Source organism: Balaenoptera borealis (genome assembly GCF_965194805.1).
Source record: "Balaenoptera borealis genome assembly, chromosome: 1".
Classification (NCBI taxonomy): domain Eukaryota; kingdom Metazoa; phylum Chordata; class Mammalia; order Artiodactyla; family Balaenopteridae; genus Balaenoptera; species Balaenoptera borealis.
The window spans coordinates 85,878,559-85,892,396 of record NC_138860.1 but is presented as its reverse complement, the minus strand read 5'-3'; the positions used below and the strand labels follow the sequence as shown (position 1 = coordinate 85,892,396).

At 38.5% G+C, this 13,838-nt stretch overlaps 1 protein-coding gene and 1 long non-coding RNA gene across 3 annotated transcripts in view; both read right to left on the bottom strand.

The window, feature by feature from the left end:
- The window catches only part of LOC309614300, a 276,916-nt gene that overhangs the window by 198,639 nt on the left and 64,439 nt on the right, over nt 1-13,838 (bottom strand). The gene's annotated exons all lie outside the window — the stretch shown is intronic.
- The window catches only part of GOLPH3L (golgi phosphoprotein 3 like), a 40,096-nt gene continuing 35,100 nt past the window's right edge, over nt 8,843-13,838 (bottom strand). For both annotated transcript variants that reach the window (XM_082362221.1, XM_082362222.1), the window contains one exon: nt 8,843-9,532. In XM_082362221.1, the coding sequence (XP_082218347.1) occupies nt 9,105-9,532 (428 nt within the window). In that variant the 3' untranslated portion in view covers nt 8,843-9,104. The remainder of the gene's footprint in view (nt 9,533-13,838) is intronic.

Genomic DNA, 13,838 nt, shown 5'->3' with positions numbered 1-13,838 from the left:
CCTGGAAATCTATACTTTTAAAAAGCTCCCTAAGGAGAAACTGCAAATAAGGCTGATTTGGAACCCCTGTGGAGCAGCAAGACATGACACTGTTCAGGTTGCTAGGGTCCTGGGGAGACTTGTAAGTCATGCTAAAGTGTTGGGGTTTCATGAAGACAAAGGGGGAACCTCTGATTTCAAGCAGGGAAATGGTATTGTTAGACTTGGGATTTGGAAAGATATAACTGTGGTAGTGTTGCAGCAAGAAGAGAAATGAGACTTTTCTGATAAACAAAGAAAACAAGAGGGGACTTCCCGGGACTTCCCTGGTGGCACAGTGGTTAAGACTACGTGCTCCCAATGCAGGGGGCCTGGGTTCAATCCCTGGTCAGGGAACTAGATCCCACATGCATGCTGCAACTAAGAGTTCGCATGCCACAACTAAGGAGCCCACGTGCTGCAACTAAGAAGCCCATGGCCGCAACTAAGGAGCCCACCTGCTGCAACTAAAAAGCCCACGTGCTGCAACTAAGGAACCCTTGAACTGCAACTAGGGAGCCCACCTGCCACAACTAAGGAGCCCACATACCACAACTAAGGAGCTGGTGAGCCACAGCTAAGGAGCCTGCCTGCCACAACTAAGACCCAGCACAACCAAATAAATAAATAAATAAATAAAATATTAAAAAAAAAAAAAAGAGGGGACTTCCCTGGTGGTCCAGTGGTTGAGAATCTGCCTTCCAATGCAGGGGACACGAGTTCAATCCCTGGCCTGGGAACTAAGATCCCACATGCCGCGGAGCAACTAGGCCCGTGTGCCGCAACTACTGAGCCTGCTCGCTCTGGAGCCCGCGTGCCGCAACGAAGAGCCCGTGAGCCGTAACTAAGACCCAATGCAGCCAGATTAATTAATTAATTAATTAAAAAAAAAAGAAAACAAGGGAACAGTGAACAGGCTAGAGAAGAAACAAACTGGCCCGAAAGAGTCAATCACTCCTAGTTTTATTTTAACTGTTACTAATCTATAGTGTCTGTAACTAGATTTGTACTTCATGAAGCTAACCTATCACTCCTTAACACTATGTGAATTACACCCTGCACTCCCCTGTAGCAAATCACCCCTTGTAGCATTTGCATTTCAGAAAGAAGTTTGCAGGCCGATAACCCAGAGACAAACGGACCCAATTACCTGGCTTGCCTGAGCCAGCTGTGACTGTTTTGAACTAACACAGGAAGAAGAAGAATACAAGAGCTTCATTACTAGAGCCTTATCACCTACCATAGACTATGAGCCCTGGCTATATAACCTCTCTCTCAATTCCCCAGGGAGGGGGGCACAGTTCTTGAGGCGCTAGCCTGCTCTGTCTTTCCTTTGCATGGCAGAGGAATAAAGCCTTCAAAGCCTTATCCTTCAAAATCTCAGTCTCCGTATTTCTGTTCGGCATCGGTGCACAGAGAGCCAAGGTTTTTTGACAACAGTAGCCACGTGGAGATTGGACTGAAGTGGAGAGGGAGACTCCAGGATTGCAGTAATCCAGGCAAGACTTGAAAGGCCTGATCAAAGGCAGGGCCGTGTGAATGAAGAGAAGCTGAAGAGACAAATGATATTGGATGTAGGGAATGAAGGTGACAGAGAATTAAGGATGAATCCCAAATTCCTGAGTAAATGGTGGTGCCATTTACCAAAAAGCAAATACAGGGAGAAGAGCAGATTGGAGGGGGGAAAGTGAGGAGAGAAGAGGACCTGAACTTCTTGTTTATTCCTAGTCTGTTCGTCTTTTTTCTTGTTTATGTTTGAATTTTTCAGGGGAAGACCTAAATCTTTTCAGAGTATGAGAGATGAGGTATCTTGGAATAACACTGTAAAATTCATCAGTGCTTAAGCAAGATTCTACAGAAGAATGGAATATAAAAAGAATAGAAAAAGTGAAACTGGGGACTTCCCTGGTGGTCCACTGGATAAGACTCCGTGCTTCCAATTCAGGGGCACGGGTTCCATCCCTCGTCGATCCCTGCGGGGAACTAAGATCCCACATGCCCATGCCGCACAGCGTGGCCAGAAAACTGCAGAAATATCTGGGTTTAAGACACATGCCATTAGCTCTCTCTGATGGGCCAGACTGAGAATACCAGGGAATTAACCAAGCTCAATCCTCTCCTTGTCTCTTTTAGAAATGTATACTCTTAGGGCTGGCCTTAAGTGTAGCCTAAGAAAAGTAGCTAAATGATCAGAATAACACAGTGTTAAAGATAATTTTCAAAAAAGTAAAATCATAACTCATACAAATGAGGGAACCAGTAAGATGTTAAACTGGTTCAAAAGAGAATCTGAAGACAGACGCATATATAGGCAATTAAGAATGCTGAAATTGCTAATAGATATAAAATTGGCCAATATCTACAGGGCATAAAATATTATGTTTGGAGTTATCTTTTTCACAGGGTGGAAATTGTATCTCACTGGCCAAAATTCATTTGTCTCTCTATGTATAAGAATCATTCGCACTGCCATCAGTTTTCTCAATTTACAAATTGTAAAATAGTTCAAAGACAATGAAAGCCATAGATCGATTATGCCAAAGACTCCTCTAGACAATACCCAATAATGTTTTTGCCCATTTCAAAGTTTTTAAAATGATTGTCCCCCTGAGAACAGAAAAGCCTCTCTTCTCATAAATATCTCACCTCTGCCGTACACTGCATTGAAGTGGAAGCAGCAGCAGGACAACAATTAGGAGAGATGACAGTGGTTTGGACTAGGAGGTAGTAGCTACAGAGAAGGTTGAAAATGGCTGGATGTGGAGTTTTGAAGGCACAACCAACAGAATTTGCTGTTATGAATCCAGGATAACTTCAAAGCTTTTGGCCTGAGCAGCTAGGTGAACGATGGCACCATTTACTAATAGGGGGAAATATGAAAGTAGGAGGTTTAGGAGAAGAAATATAGATTTTGTTTTGGACACATTATATTCTCTAAAGACATCATTTAAAATGTGGTATTTCTTTTTTTTTTAAGAGTTTTTTTTTTTTTAATATCCACATTGCTTTATTTATTTATTTTTTGACACACTGGTGAGGAGAGCACTTTTCTTTTGGAGGCATCACACGGAGTGTGGAACTTCCCCGACCAGGGATTGAACCCGTGCCCCGTGCAGTGGAAGCATGGAGTCTCAACCACTGGACCACCAGGGAAGTCCAAAAATGTGGTATTTCTATACAGTGTAATATTATTTGCCAGTAAAAATAAATGAAGCACTGATACATACTACAACATGGATGAACCTTGAAAACATTATGCTAAGTGAAAGAAGCAGTCACAAAAGAAACATATTGTGTGATTCCATTTATATGAAATGTCCAGAATAGGCAAATCTGCAGAGACAGAAAGTACATTAGGACGGAGGGAAATGGGGAATGACTGCTAATGGGTATGTGTTTTTTTCTAGGGTGATGACATGTTCTAAAATTGATTGTGGTGATAGCATGATGCTGTGAATATACTAAAAAACCATCAAATTATTCACTTTAAGTAGGTATGTTATATGGTATGTGCATTTTATATCAATAAAGCTGTTATAAAAATAGTTATCAAAATATGTAGTTATCAAAACATTATGAAGCTATTTTAATAAAGGATTTTAACCTGCTAAAAATAAAAGGAAAATTAAGTGGTCAAGGGTGCTAATCCTTCTCTGTTAACCACAGGAAACCTGCCTATTCAGACTGTCTATGTCAATGCACCATAACCAATGTAGAACAGTTTGCTAATAGCAAGCAAATAGCTTCTTGATTGCTGGGCTCCCATAAAGCAATCATTCTTAATATGTGTGTGTGTGTGTGTGTGTGTGTGTGTGTGTGCATGTGTGTGTGTGTGTGTGCATGTGTGTGTGTGTGTGTGTGTGTGTGTGAGTGTGTGAAGGATTGGATTATGTTTAGCTTTAGTATACACAGCCACCAGTTTTCCGAAGTATGGAAAATATGATCTTTGAGAGTCTAATACAAGCTGTTTCTTCTCTCCTCAAAGTGCATGTATACACACATGCATGCATGCAAAAATATTGTACATATTTTCAGGGTGTACAGAGACCCACTGAAGCCCACCAGAGAAGTTGTTTCCATAAATTAAAGCATTGTCACAGGAATTTACAGTGGCCTTCATTTATTCAGATTTGTGTTCAGCCCAGTTATGTGCCCCAAATTTATGATTTGACAATTTAAAAGCTCTGTAGTATGGTTGGTGGGAGTGTAAATTGGTACAACCATACTTTGGAAAACTGGTGGCACTATATACTAAAGCTAAATGTAGTTCAAACCCTATAGCCCAGCAATTCCACTCCTAGGTACATATATCCAACTGAAATGCATTCTCATGTTCACCAAAACAAGTATTCACAGCAGCTCTATTTATAATTGCTCCAAACTGGAACAACCCAAATGTTCAAAATAAAAGAATCAACCGTCACAAAAAATACATATTGGATGATTTCATTTAAATAACGTTCAAAAGCAAAACCAATCTATTGTATTAAAAGTCAGGATTGTAGTTAGCTTGAAGGAGGGATATAGTGACTGGGAGAGGGCATGAAGGGAGCTTTTGGGGAGCTAGTAATGTTTTGTTTCTTGACTGGGGTGCTGGTTACATAGGAATGCTCACTATTCATTATTGAGTCGTACATTTTTATTTATTTTGATTTAAGCATTTTTCTCTGGTTATGATTCCATAAAAAGTTTTAAAAGGTATCTAATGTGAAGAGTAAGACGGAGGAGAGAAGTGAAAGACTGAATTAAGTCATCTGATTTTTAAAACATGAACATTTTAACATAAAAAGTATTTGTTCAGTCTTTTAAATGTTCATAATGTTAAGAATCTAGTCAACTATTCTGTTACCTTCTCTAGTCTTCCCCTCTTTGATCATAAACATCTCTTCCTCCCTGCTCTCAAATGAAAGGAATCCAATTTAGTTTAATATAAATCAGTTTAAACTAAGTTATCTAAGACCTTTCTGGCCTCCACTTGGGAGTTCAAGAAAGGCTGGGGTGACAGAGCTGGGGGAAAAAGTTTTTTTTTTTTTTAATTAATTAATTAATTAATTTATGGCTGTGTTGGGTCTTCGTTTCTGTGCGAGGGCTTTCTCTAGTTGCGGCAAGCGGGGGCCACTCTTCATCGCGGTGTGCGGGCCTCTCACTATCGTGGCCTCTCTTGTTGCGGAGCACAGGCTCCAGATGCGCAGGCTCAGTAGTTGTGGCTCATGGGCCTAGTTGCTCCGCGGCAGGTGAGATCTTCCCAGACCAGGGCTTGAACCCGTGTCCCCTGCATTGGCAGGCAGATTCTCAACCACTGAGCCAACAGGGAAGCCCAGTTTTGTTAAAATTTGATATCAGAAAACACTCATGCAAGAAGAGAGTACAGTGAAATATTTAAAGTGTTGGGGACTTCCCTGGTGGTCCAGTGGTTAAGACTCTGCACTCCCAATGCAGGGGGCCTGGGCTCGATCCCTGGTCAGGGAACTAGATCCTGCATGCCACAACTACAGATCCCTCATCTGGCATGCCACAACAAACACCCGGCGCAGCCAAATAAATAAATACATATTTAAAAAAATAAAAAATAAAAAAGTGTTGTAAAACAAAAACAAAAAAACACCCAGCAATCTAGAATTCTATATCCAGTAAAATTATCCTTCAAAAGGGAAGGATAAATACTTTCTCAGATAAAAACTGAGGGAATTTATGTCCAGCACACTTGCCCTGTAAGAAGTGTTAAAAGAAGTTAAGGGAGAAGGAAAATGATATGCCAGAGAAGTTTTATATAAGAAAAGCATCAGAGAAGGAATAAATGAAGGTAAACAAAAACAGATAATTTGCTAGTTTCAAAAACCCTTCTTTAGTCTACAACTTGAATATATTCTCTTAGAACAATCTCTTTTGAGAGATAGAGATATGTGAAAAGCACACACATTCATGAAATTCTAGCACATAACAAATTACTTTGTACATTCTGTATTTTGTTTCCCTAGCCCAGCATAGCCTTGGCTCTTCCTTTTCAACCTAAGAAGATTCTTCAAGACTGAGCTTAAATGAAGGCAGGAGAGAGTAGTGGTTAAAAGCCTGTGTTTGAACTCAAGCTCTGCACAGTGTCCTTAGGCAAGCCTCACTACCTCTCTGAATTTTCTTTAAAATAATCTTCTATGGTTTTTTTAGTGTTGAGGACTAAATGAGAAAATATATGAAGTGGTTAGTATAGTACCTCACAAGAAAAGTACTCAATATATGAAAGCCACTATAATAAATAACCTCTTCTAAGTCTTTCTTAATGTTCCCAGGAAGAATGCTACTGCTTTGCGCTTCTAAAAATTAAGTTTATACTTCCATATGAGCATTTATCACAAAGTATCTTATTTGCCCACTTAAATGTGAGTTCTCGGGGGCCGAAATTGTGTCCTACACAGTTTTTTATTGTCACACCTAGCAAGTGCCATTTAATTTGTAAGTACTCAATATTTTTTGGATGAATGAATTATAGGCAATAAAATATAAAGCAGTGTTCCCAAATTTTAACGTGTAAGCTTTTAGAGACTGTTTAAAATGCAGCTTCCTAAGCCCCCAACCCCAGAGACTGATTTACTAGGAACCTGTATTTTGGCAAAGTACTCACCCCCACAAAGCTTATTTTGATGCACCACATTTTAAGAAACATTGTTACAAAGGATGACTTATGGGAAAACAATACTTTTTCTGAAATAAAAATAACAAGTATAAACAATCCTAGTAAATACATTTCTTATTGTCCTTTATGCTGTAGACATTATAAAAGAAGTGAAGAACAATAAGCCAATTACAAGCTCCCTTATGCTGTAGACATTATAAAAGAAGTGAAGAACAATAAGCCAATTACAAGCTCAATTATCTTTCTTTTCGCACGTTGTTAACTCTGTTATAGTTAGGTATGTTACCTACACTTGGAACCTAAGACTTTCAGCTCTTCAGTAAGTTCAGGTGTCATGTGCAAGTAGTTATTAATAGAACAGAATATACTCATTCTCTTCATGGTAATAATGGTGTAATTGGGTAACTTATTTTGCTCAAGATGGAGACACCATTCAGACTTTACATTAGCTGGTGTTTGGGTTAGACTTAACGTGCCCTGCCCTCCAGTATATATATGTTACAATTATAATATTTGTGTATCCCTAATTTTCCACACAGGATGAAACAGAGGCTGGTATCCTAGTGTAAACGGGGAGTGTTACTGGCCTTGTGTGAAAAGTTCTAATTTCCAGTTAAAATAACTGAAGTTGTAAAACTGCACAGAGATACCAGAGACAATAATTGATCTTTATTATACAGAAATGTGAAGGCCATATGCATTAAATGAAAAGGTGTTTTGCAATGAACATTATGCAGATTCAAACTGAAGACATCGTCATCTTATTGAGATACAATATAAAAATAACACTGACCAAGAGTTGCTAGAAAGAACTCAACTTCTACTCTCCCAATCAAGCTGAAACTTTCCACAGGAAAACCTGGTTTCAATTCATGCCGAACTGTTTTCAAATGGAAAGAAAAAACTAAGTCAGGGAGAGACAACCAGGGACTGGTTTTTATACTTTTAGAGAGCCAGACTGAAGCTCTACTCAGCTTCACATTTAAGAATTTGTTTCACTTTAAAATTTATATCTCTAGTCACCTAAGTGATACCTAAAGTGAAAAAAGAAAGTTAATTGAGTTGGGGAATTTTGTGGAGCTAGACAGGTTTAGGGGAGAAGATGAAAGTTACAATCATTCATTTAATTACTTCTGATCAGGAAGATTTGATATCAGGTCTGGATCATCTGTATTAGCCCTTTGATAGCCGGTTTCTCTGTAGTTGTCAAGAGGCAAGATCCATTAAAAGTATCAGCATAACAAATGCTTGACATTAGCACAGTTTGGTGCCTGTCCTCTTTATATTCCCAAATACTGGACTTTATATCAGGATGCTTTTAAGATCAAGTTGCCCTTCTAAACAGGATTTTTCTTAATAAGCTTCTGTTTGCATTCACTACTGAATTAAAAAATGTTTTAGCGATTTGGTTAGACAGATGGTTGTGTTGAGACAAGACTAATGACTGGAAGGGTATCTGTGGATTAAATATAGATAAAACTACCTCCAGAACCCTTAAATATAGACAGAATCTATCAATTTATGTAGGAAGCCAAAATAGGGAACAAGATCATCTAGAGTTTAGATACATTGTCTGGACTCAGGATGCTGCTATTGGGCAATTGAAATTTACAACTCCCTAAATTCAATCAGAGTAGGGACATTTAAAGTAGTCTGGAGGAATCCGGACAGTCATGTGCTAAAGAGTGGAAATTCTGATGCCACCTCCCTTTGCAAATTGTATTGCTGACTGCTTGAAGGAGGTGGTTGAGAGAGACATTTTTTTCATTTAGACTTCTGTTCTAATGAATGATGGAGTAGGATAATGCTGAGAGAGAGTAGAGAATATATTTCTGGTTCTAGGACTGTGAGAACCAGGTAATCACGTTTGGAATATTCTCATTAGGTTAGAAAAGGAAAAATGAGAAAACCACTAGCGGGACATGCATTTATATCCCAGAGACCATATGCTCCAAAAATTAGTTTTGTTTCCATTGCCCCTTATTCAAAGAGATGGTTACTTCAACAAGCTACATTACTTAGCAGAGCCTGAGAGACAGACTGAAAACATATATTTAAAATGGAAAATAAAATTTTAAAAATATGATAAATGGTTTGCTCTACATCTCATTCACATTCTGTGGCTAGAGAAATCCAAATCTCACTTAGATGTTCCTGCTAATGCAAAAGCACACTAGATGGAAGTAAACCAAGAAATGAGAGAAAATGTTTATTTATTGGGTGTGTGTTGGTTCACCCAGTTTATTCACCTCTGGAGTGGAAGTACAGGGAAAAATAAAGTCTGCTTATAATGGTCAAGGTCTATACAGGAGCCTTGAAGTTGCTCTCCCCAAATAACGAGTTTGATTCAAGAGAAGGAAAAAACATGATGGAAAACATCTCATCACACAAAGCTTGGTGATGGTGTCTCTGACAGTCACTGGCCAGCAAGGGAAAAGGAGAAACCCACCTGCTGGCTTTAGGATTTATTGAAGGCTGCCAGCACAGCCCAGATCATCTCTGTGGCACTGTGCTTTGTCCCCTCTACCTCAGGGTCCAGTTCCACTAGGTCCTTGGCCCGATTCATTGCCACATCATACTTGTCATCTGTCAGAGAGGAGAAGACATTCTCTAGCACATCAGAGGAGTGGGCTAGCACCAGTAGTGCTAGTGTTCGCTTGTCCATACGCTGAGGGTCATTTACCCACCGCTCTAGGACACTGTCTTGAAGCTTTTTCACTAGTCGCTGCTTCTCTGTTGTATTGGTCACTGGGTGAGTAGTCATGTCAAATAGGAGGAAATTCTGCTTCTCAGTGGTTAGAATACCCTTCTCTACTAGGTTCTTTGCAATTCTCTCTCTTACATTTCTCAGCTGGTACTGTAATTTGAAAGGGTTCCAGGTCTCACCTATGGGAAAAATAAATAGAAGGCTTGAACAACACTATAAACCAACTAGACCTAAGAAAACATCTATAGAATATTCTACCCTATAACAGTAGAATGTACATTCTTCTCAAGTGCACATGAAACATTCTCCAGGATAGACCATATGCTAGGCCATAAAACAAAAAAGCCTTAATAAATTTAAAAGGACTGAAAACGTACAAAGTATGCTATACAATCACAATGGAATTAAACTAGAAATTAATAACAGAAGGAAATACGGGAAATTAAAAAATATGTGGAAATTAAACAACACAATCTGAAATAACCAATGAGTCAAAGAAGAAATCACAAGGAAAATTTAAAAAATACTTTTGAGTTGAATGAAAGAAACCCCACAACATACCAAAACTTATGGGATGCAGCTTAAAGCAGTATGAAGAGGGAAATTTATGATCCAAATGCTATATTAGAAAAGGAGATGTCAAATCAATAACCTAACATTCTATCTTAAAAAACTAGAAAAAGAAGATCATACTAAACCCAAAGCAAGCAGGAGAAAGGAAATAATAAAGATTAGAGAGGAAACAGAAAAAAATCAATAAAATCAAAACTTGGTTCAATGAAAAGATAAAAAAAGGACAAACCTAGAGTGACCAAGGAAAAAAGAGAGAAGACTCAAAATTACTACAATTAGGAATGAAAGAGGAGACATCACTACTGACCTTACAAAAATAAAAAGGATTATAAGGAAATAGTATGAAAAACAGGATGCCAACAAATTAGACAACCTAGAAGAATGGACAAATTCTTTGAAATACACAAATTACCTAAACCAACTCAACAAGAAAGAGAGAATTTGAATATATATATAACAAGTAAATAGATTGAATAGTAACTTTAAAACTTCCCACAAAGAAAAGTGTGGTCAAGATGGCTTTACTGGTAATTCTACCAAACATTAATGAAGAATTAATGCCAATCCTTCACAAATGCTTAAAAAAAAAGAAGAGGAAGAGGAGGGAACACTTCCTTAGTCTACACAGTAAGTATTACTCTGATAGTAAAAGGAGACAAAGACTTCACAAGAAAACTATAGACCAATATCCCTTATAAATATAGGTACAAAAATGCTCAACAAAATACTAGCAAACAAATCTAGCAACATATAATAAACACTATGTAGGGGATTTCCTGGTGGCCCAGTGGTTAGGACTCTGCTTTCACTGCCAAGGGTGTGGGTTCAATCCCTGGTCAGGGAACTAAGATCCTGAAAGCTGCGTGGCGAGGCTGAAGGAAAAAACAAACAAAAAACAAAAAAAATGGGACTTCCCTGGTGGCGCAGTGGTTAAGAATCCGCCTGCCAATGCAGGGGACACAGGTTCACACCCTGGTATGGGAAGATCCCACATGCTGTGGAGCAACTAAGCCCGTGTGCCACAACTACTGAGCCTGCACTCTAGAGCCCATGAGCCACAACTACTGAGCCCGCGTGCCACAACTACTGAAGCCTGTGCTCCTAGAGCCCATGCTCTGCAACAAGAGAATCCACCACAATGAGAAGCCCGCGCACTGCAACGAAGAGCAGCCCCTGCTCGCCACAACTAGAGAAAGCCCACATGCAGCAACGAAGACCCAATGCAGCCAAAAATAAATAAATAAATAAAAGAAAAGAAACAAAAAACCCTCCCAAACTATGTAATATGATCAGGGGGACTTAAACCAGAAATGCAAGGTTGCTTTAAAATATAAAAATCAAGTAATATGTCATGTCAATAGAGTAAAAAGCAAAAACGAAGTGATCATCTCAATAGACACAAAAAAAAGCATTTGATAAAATCCAACACCCTTACATGATAAAAACACTCCACAAGCTAGGAATAGACAGAAACTTTCTCAACTTGATAGAGGGAATTTGTGAAAAACGTACAGCTAGCATAATACTTAATGCGGAAAGACTGAATGTTGTCCTTCTAAGATCAGGGATAAGACAAGGAAGTCATTCTCATCACTCCTATTCAGCACTGTACTGAAGGTTCTAGCCAGGGTAATTAGGTAAGAAAAAGAAATAAAAGGCATCCAGATTAGACAAGAACAAGTTAAACTATTTTTATTTTCAGATGACATGATCTTGTGTACAGAAAAATCTAAGAAATCTGCTTTAAAAGTATTACAGCTAATAAGTACAGCAAGGTTTCAGGATACAAGATTAATACTCAAAAATGAACTTAACTTCTATATATTAACAATGAACAACCTGAAAAAGAAATTAAGAAAACAACTACATTTACAAGAGCATCAAAAAGAAAATACTTAGGAATAAATTTAACAAAAGAAGTATAAGACATGTATACTGAAAATTACAAAATATCGTTGAAATTAAAGATCTAAATAAATGAAAAGCTATCCCATGTTCATGCATTGGAAGACTTAATATTATTAAGATATCACTCACTATTCCCCAAATTGATTTACAGATTCAACACAATCGCTATCAAAATCCTAGCTTGCTTTATTGCAGAAATTGACAAGTTGATCCCAAAATTCATATGGAAATGCAAAGGACCCAGAATGGCCAAAATAATCCTGAAAAAGAACAAAGTTGGAAGACTCACACTTCCTGATTTCAAAATTACTACAAAGCTACAACAATCGAGAAGTGTGGTACTGGCATAATGACAGACATATAGATCAGTGGAAGAGTCCAGAAATAAACCCATACATTTATGGTCAAATGATTTCTGACAATGGTACCATGACAGTTCATGGGGGAAACAGTCTTTTTAACAATAGCGGTAGGACAACTGTATATATATCTTCATGCAAAAGAATGACATTAGAGCCCTACCTCACATCATATACAACAATTAATCTCAAAAAGGATAATAGACACAAATGAAAGAGCTAAAGCTATATAACTCCTAGAAGAAAATATGGGAATAAATTTTTATGATGTTGGGTTAGGCAATGGTTTCTTAGATATTATAACAAAATTACAAGCAACAAAAGAAAAAAAAGATTAGTTGAAATGTATCAAAATCAAAAACTTTTATGCTTCAAAGGACACAATCAAGAAACTGAAAAGACAACCCACAAAATGGGAGAAAAATTTTGCAAATCATGTATCTGAAAAGATTTGTATTTAGAACACATTTTAACAGTACAACTCAATAGTAAAAAGCAAATCCAATTTAAAAATGGGCAAAGGATCTGAATAGACAATTCTCCAAAGAAGATATACAAATGGCCAATAAGCACATATAAACATGCTCAACATCATTAGTCATTAGGGGATTGCAAATAAAAATCACAATGCCATACCACTATATACTCACTAGGATGGCTAAAATAAAATTACAAAGGCAGAGAATAACAAGTATTGACGAGGATGTGGAGGAATTGAAACTCTCACACACTGGTGGTGGGAATGTAAAACAGTATAGCCACTTTGAAAAACAGTCCCTATTTCTGTCCTCAAGAAATTTACAATCTAGAATGAGGTGAAAGTGGGGACACAAAAATAATATTTGAAGTGGGCCCTAAAGAAAAACTGGGTATAGTTGATAAGGGTCTTTTAAATTAATTAATTAATTAATTAATTAATTAATGCCTGAGTTGGGTCTTTGTTGCTGTGCCCAGGCTTCCTCTAGTTGCAGCAAGCGGGGGCTACTCTTTGTTGCGGTGCACGGGCTTCTCATTGCAGTGGCTTCTCTTGCTGTGGAGCACGGGCTCTAGGTGTGCGAGCTTAAGTAGTTGTGGCACATGGGCTCAGTAGTTATGGCTGGCAGGCTCTAGAGCTCAGGCTCAGTACTTGTGGCTCATGGGCTTAGTTTCTCCGCGGCATGTGGGATCTTCCCAGACCAGGGCTCAAACCCGTGTCCCCTGCATTGGCAGGTGGATTCTTAACCATGGCTCCACCAGGGAAGCCCGATAAGGGTCTTTAAAATGTTAATCACTGAGATATTACATCTGGGACAATGGCAGAGTAACAAACACCAGAAACTCATCTCTCCACCTAGACAATAATTATACTAGTAGAATCTGTCTGAAACAACTATTTTTGGAACTCTGGAGTTTCTGTGAACACTTGTAGGTTCCAGGGAAAGGCTAGGCTGGCAAATTGTGGTTAATATCAGTCGATTTCAGCCTTCAGTGCAGTAGTGACTACTCAGCCCCCAGCCCTACGATAGGCAGCTGTGGGGAGAGCAATCTGTTGTTTTGGTGTAGCTTGTTTGAGTCAGGGTGGGCAATAAGGACCTTGTCTCTGAAATATCAGGATCAGTGTTCTGATTATGGATTGCAGCTTCTGATGGCTGACATGCAGCTAAAG